Genomic DNA, 6,317 nt, shown 5'->3' with positions numbered 1-6,317 from the left:
TAGTGTAGTTTCTAAACAAAAAATTTGTAAATATAATCTTCCCATATATATATATATATATATGGGGCAGGATCCTTTGACACCAAATCATAACCGTTGATTTCCATCAATCAACTGTTATCATTTATTGGGAATAAATAGTAATTAATAAGTTTGATTCCCAATAAATGCTAACCGTTGAATGACGAAAATCAAAGATTGGTATTTGGTGTTAAATTTTGAAATTTGACACCAAATCCTAACCGTTGATTGTAGAAATCAACGGTTATCAATTATTGGGAATAAATAGTAATTAGAGGTAAGATCCTTTGACATCAGTGTCAAATTTAAAGTTTGACACTTCATCTGAGAGCCATTTGATCAAAAAAGATCAACGACTCTGATTTGTAAGCATGTTACACCATTGATCTTTTTTGATCTAACAACTCTCATATGAGGTGTCAAACTTTAAATTTGACACCGGTGTCAAAGGATCCTACCCCTAGTAATTAATAATTTTGATTCCCAATAAATGATAACCGTTGATTGGCGGAAATCAAAGGTTCAGATTTGGTGTTGATCCGGATAAAATATAGGCCCATGAGAGGCCTAGTGACATTCGGAGAAGCCCAAACCCATTAAGGATCCAGAGCAAGCGCGATGAACAAACATAGCGCATAAGACGCGATGCACTCATCACGCTGGACAAGACGCGATGCCCATATCGCGGATAAACCCCCCTTAAGGAAGCTAACTTAAGGCCCAAGGCAATCCCACCGCGCCTTTATTCCAATAAAAGATAGATAGCTCCAGCTTGCCACGACTCTACGACTGAAGATTAGGCTACTCAAGTCTTAGCACTGACCTGCAGCCCAAGCCTGGCCACTCAGAGGCCAAGCCGCCTTGCTAAGGCGGCATTATAACCACTATATAAACAAATGGTACAACACCAAGATACGATCATCCTTTACAATAATAACATAAAAACTCATGCCTCTGATACTTACTTAAGCATCAGAGTATCTTCGCAAGGTACCCCTCCATTTGAATCCAACGCGCTACTACAAAGGACAAAGACAATCCAACCTTAACTCCAGGCCCAAGACCAAGAACAACAATCCACATCTCAACCGTGTGTGATTAGGCTCGATACATATTGGCCAGCCCATATTGTATTTGGTCTGATCATCGGCGCCGTCTGTGGGGAATCTACCAGTTAGAACCCATCCATCTCAAATTAAAAACATGGTTGATACCAGAAGCAAATCCCAGAACGGCTCCAAAGGAAAGCGGAAGGAGACTCCTGCTTCCCGCGAAAAATCAGCTTTGTCGGTGGTACCACTTTCTATCCATGAGGATAACCCACCGACAGCCCAACACTTGCTGGACCTTATCACACAACAAAACAAGAAAATTGCCCAACAAAACCAAGATCTAGCTCGATTGAAAAAAGCTCAAAAGAACAAAGAAAGAAATCTAGAAAAAGGAAAAAAAAAAAAAAAGAACATGAGAAGGAGCAAACTCTTGAAAATTCTGGAGAAAGTGAACCAAGGCAGGAACATTCAACAGGTGACCCTGGTCCTTCGGGTCACAAAAACAAAAAAAGTGAAGAAGTGAAAGACACTAATGAGAACGAGAATTCTCATGGAAATTCTAGGACGTTTTCTCGAATTTTTCACCCATTTACCCCATGCATAATGAATGTCCCAATTCCTCGAGACGTTAAGATTACAACTGAAAAATATAACGGAAAAAGGGATCCACAGAACATCTGGAATAATTCCAGACCAATATGATGGCTCAAGATGTAGCCGATCCAATAACGTGTCGGTTGTTCCCAACAACCTTAAAAGAAATAGCACTTAGGTGTTATTCTGCGCTACCGCTTAATTCAGTATAAAGCTGGGAAGACTTAACCAACCAATTTCTGGTGCGCTTTGCAACAAGTAAAGCGCAATACAAATCTACGCATGCGCTCAAAACTGTGAGCCAAGGTCCAAACGAAACATTGCGCGATTATCTCAATAGATTCTTTGATGAAGCACTCCTGGTCAGAAACTTGGACTCACAAGTCTCACTACATCTCATTACTGAAGGGCTACTTGTAGGCCTTTTCTCTAAGTCTTTAGCCAAACAGCAACCACGAACTATAGAAGAACTACGTGCGCGATCAGAAAAATTCATCAACCTTAAAGATTATAAACGATCGCGTGCAATTCCCAATACCAGGATCGACATGGACAACTTCGAAAAAGACGACCGCAAGAATTTTTGGTGAAAATTCCGTGACAAAAGGAAGTGGGGAAGATATGACAATTATACTCCACTGAACACGTCCCGAAGATGAATTTTGAAAGAAGTATTCCAAACAGGATATGTACGAGTCAACAAACCCCCTCCAATGAGAAAAGGAGTTCAGCATGATGATACCAAGTTTTGTGAGTTCCACAACGACAAAGGTCATACAACTGATGAATGTTTTGAGCTCAAAAACACTATTGAAATACTCATAAGAGCTGGGAAACTCCAGAAATTCGTTTCTAGCTGCAGGGAATACAAAACGCAAAGAAGGCGCGATAGAAGCCCTGATCGCGATCCAAATCCTCATGAACAAAGGGCGTATCCTAGAAGGGACTACAACCCTGCACGGAACAATGATCGCAAAAATGCAAGAGAGGCCTCTACTGACAGACGCTAAGGGACTCCACCGCGAAACAGACAGCGTATCGCGCAACATCAACCACTTCAGTTACCTAATAACGCGGCAGGAGTCTTGGCCACTATCGCCGGAGGGATAGCGGGAGGAGGCGCGACTAAATCTCAACGTAAAAATCATGTAAAATCAGTAATGACAGTACATGATCATGCTCGCCCTTCTACTTCTCGCGATCAGAAGCAGGCCATAAGTTTTGACGATGATGACTATGGCGACATCATTCTAGACCATGATGATCCACTGGTAAGCTCAGCCTGCATGGCTAATCTCCAGGTAAAACGTATTATGATTGATAATGGTAGTTCTACTGGTATTATTTTCTGGGATGCTTTTCGCGCGATGCACATCTCTGAGGAACATCTAGTTCATCAATGTTTGGATTTAATTGGCTTCGCTGAAGAATGCGTACAACCCAAAGGTACCATTGAGATGTGGGTAACTTTTGGAATCATGCCACAGTCTCGTACTATCAAAGTACGGTTTTATGTCATTGAATATGCCTCTGCATACAACATTATTTTAGAAAGACCAATTATTGTCGCGTTAAAGGAAATCATTTCTATGCCCCACTTTTTACTCAAATTCTATGACATGTCTGGTACGGTAGTTGTCATAAGGGGCGACCAGAAGACAGCGCACAACTGTTATAACACCAGTTTACGGGCAAAAATTCCAATACAGCTGGATGACAAAGCCAAAGAATCAGTCCACATGACCGATCTTGATATGCGCGAAGATCTGCGCGATACACGTCCTCAACCCGATGGTGAGTTGGAAAATCTCCAAGTTGGACTATTACCCGAAAACGTTACCAAGATTGGACGACATCTACCAGAAGCAGAAAAAAGTGCGCTGGTGGCAGTGCTGCTAAAGAACAAGGACATCTTTGCATGGACAGCGGGTGACATGCCAGACATAGACCCAGACATTATATGTCACCATTTAACCTTAGATCCAAAGGCTAAACCTATCGCGCAGAAGAAGCGCAAAATATCCCCAAAAAAACAGCAGGTTGTTGAGACTGAAGTAGCAAAACTGCTTGATGCAGGAGTGATTAGCGAAATCACTTATTCTACTTGGCTTTCTAACGTCGTGTTAGTCAAAAAAGCCAACGGGAAGTGGCGCATGTGTACAAATTATACAGACCTTAACAAATAATGCCCAAAGGACTTTTATCCTCTTCCCACCATTGACAAATTGGTTGATAACTCCGCGGGGTACCAGATTCTATCCTTTATGGATGCATATTCAGGCTACAACCAGATCCCGATGTTCAAACCAGACGAGGAAGCTACAACTTTTATCACTGAGAAAGCTACTTATTGTTATAATATGATGTTGTTTGGTCTTAAGAACGCCGGTGCCACATATCAACGGATGATGAATAAAGTTTTTAGCCAACAGATTGGTCAAATGCTTGAAGTATACATTGACGATATGATCGTCAAAACAATGACTACTTCACAACATCCTAATGATTTGGAGCAGGTATTTCAACAATTGCGTAAATATAGGTTACGTCTTAACTCAGCCAAATGCGCGTTTGGAGTACCTGCCGAAAAATTTCTAAGATTCATGCTAACACATCGCGGGATAGAGGCTAATCCTGATAAATGCAAAGCCGTACTCAACATGACAAGCCCGCGTAACATAAAGGAATTACAACAATTAACTGGAAGAATCAATGCCTTAACTCGATTCCTTCCTGCCTCAGCACAGAAATCGCTACCAATGTTTAAGCTATTGTGCAAAAAACAGACTTTAACTGGACTCTTAAGTGCAAAGCAGGATTCACGACCATCAAAGAACACTTGGTTAAACCACCAGCTTGGTCAAGCCTCAACTAGATGAACCTTTGGTTCTTTACCTCTCAGTTAGCAACGAGGCCATAAGCGCTGTCTTATTGCGCGAAGATTCCCAGGAACAACAGCCAATCTACTTTGTCAGCAAAGCACTCCAAGGACCAGAACTGCGTTATCAACAGATAGAAAAGGTAACTTTCGCGCTTATTTTAACATCGCGTCGTTTACACCATTATTTTCAGGGGCACACCATCAAGGTTCGAACAAACCAGCCCCTTCGACAGGTGCTGAGACAACCTGATTTGGCCGGTCGCATGATTTCATGGTCAATAGAGTTATCTGAATACGACATCATGTACGGACCGCGTCAAACAATCAAAGCTCAGGTATTAGCTGATTTCCTCGTCGAAATGACACACCTACATCAGGCTGAGGTAAATGAGGATTAGATTATTTTTGTCGATGGATCTTCCAATGTCAAAGGAAGCGGTGCAGGAGTCATCGTGGAAAGCCCTCAAGGTATAACAGTGGAGCATTCTATCCATCTTGGGTTTAAAGCCTAAAACAACCAAGCCGAGTATGAAGCGGTCCTCGCAGGACTCACAATGGCAAAGGACTTGGGGGCCACTACAATAATCCTCAAAAGCGATTCGAAAATGGTGGTTGCACAAGTACAAGGGAGTTACCAGGAAAAGAAGCGTTAATGATAAAATATCTCGAAAAGGTGAGATTACTGCTAACAGATTTTCAAAGCTTCAGAATGGAGCACATCCCTAGAGAACAAAATTCGGGGGGGGTGATATTTTGTCCAAATTAGCCAGCACAAAGGGACCAGGAAATAATAGATCAGTCATCCAGCAAAGCGTCCCCAATCCTAGCATTATAATGGCTGTAACTAAACGAAAAGCTCATCCGTCCCAGAGTGCGCAATCCATTGTCGAAGATGATACCATGCCAATGGACGATAAAGACAATTGGATGACACCAATTTGGAACTACTTGTATAAAGGAGAGACACCACAAGAACCGCACACATCAAAAAAGCTAGCGCGCAAAGCTTCATTTTACACTATCATCAATGACTAGCTGTACAAAAAAGGATTTTCTTCTCCAATGCTTAAATGCCTGGATCCCCAACAAGCTCAGTATGTAATCTTCGAGGTTCATGAGGGGATTGGCGGACATCACATGGGAGGTAAATCCTTATCTAGAAAACTGCTTCGAGCGGATTATTTCTGGCCCACTATGGAAGAAGATTCTAAAAAACATGTGCGACATTGTGTCTAATGTCAAAAGCATGCAGACTTGCACCATGCTCCCAGGTTCGTCGATTCTTCTATCAATCATAAGTCGGTTTGGCATTCCTCATACCATCATAACTGATAATGGTACGCAGTTCGTGGACAAAAAATTCAATCAAATACTTCAAGATTTGCATGTCAAACACAGATACACATCTGTGGAACATCCACAAACAAATGGATTGGCAGAAGCTGCAAATCGAGTCTTGAAACGAGGATTGGAAAAAAGATTAGAAGCAGCTAAAGGAGACTGGCCTGAACAATTAGACTTTGTGTTATGGGGCTACAGAACAACCACACATTCAACTATGGGGGAAACCCAGTTCCGCATGGTTTACGGTAGTGAAGCCATGATTTCGGTTGAAATTGGAGAGCCATCACGGAGAAGGATCTACACGAATGAAGATAACAATTCGCATGCATTACTCCATAACTTGGATGCAATGGATGAAGTCCGCGAAATTGCTTATGTTAAGGAAGTGGCATTAAAGCAATGAATTGTAGCGCGCTATAACTTAA

At 41.9% G+C, this 6,317-nt stretch overlaps 1 protein-coding gene across 1 annotated transcript; it reads left to right on the top strand.

The window, feature by feature from the left end:
- The first annotated feature begins 5,764 nt into the window (after positions 1-5,764).
- Positions 5,765-6,295, top strand: LOC133285701 (uncharacterized). The gene has a single exon (XM_061482973.1). It carries the CDS (start codon positions 5,765-5,767, stop codon positions 6,293-6,295), a length of 531 nt encoding a protein of 176 aa, XP_061338957.1.
- Positions 6,296-6,317: the final 22 nt, after the last annotated feature.

This window comes from Gastrolobium bilobum, unplaced genomic scaffold, assembly GCF_033153095.1.
Source record: "Gastrolobium bilobum isolate Gb01-03AN ecotype WA unplaced genomic scaffold, APGP_CSIRO_Gbil_v1 utg4146, whole genome shotgun sequence".
Classification (NCBI taxonomy): Eukaryota; Viridiplantae; Streptophyta; class Magnoliopsida; order Fabales; family Fabaceae; genus Gastrolobium; species Gastrolobium bilobum.
Note: the sequence above shows the minus strand (reverse complement) of the source record. Positions and strands in the feature narration are given on the sequence as shown.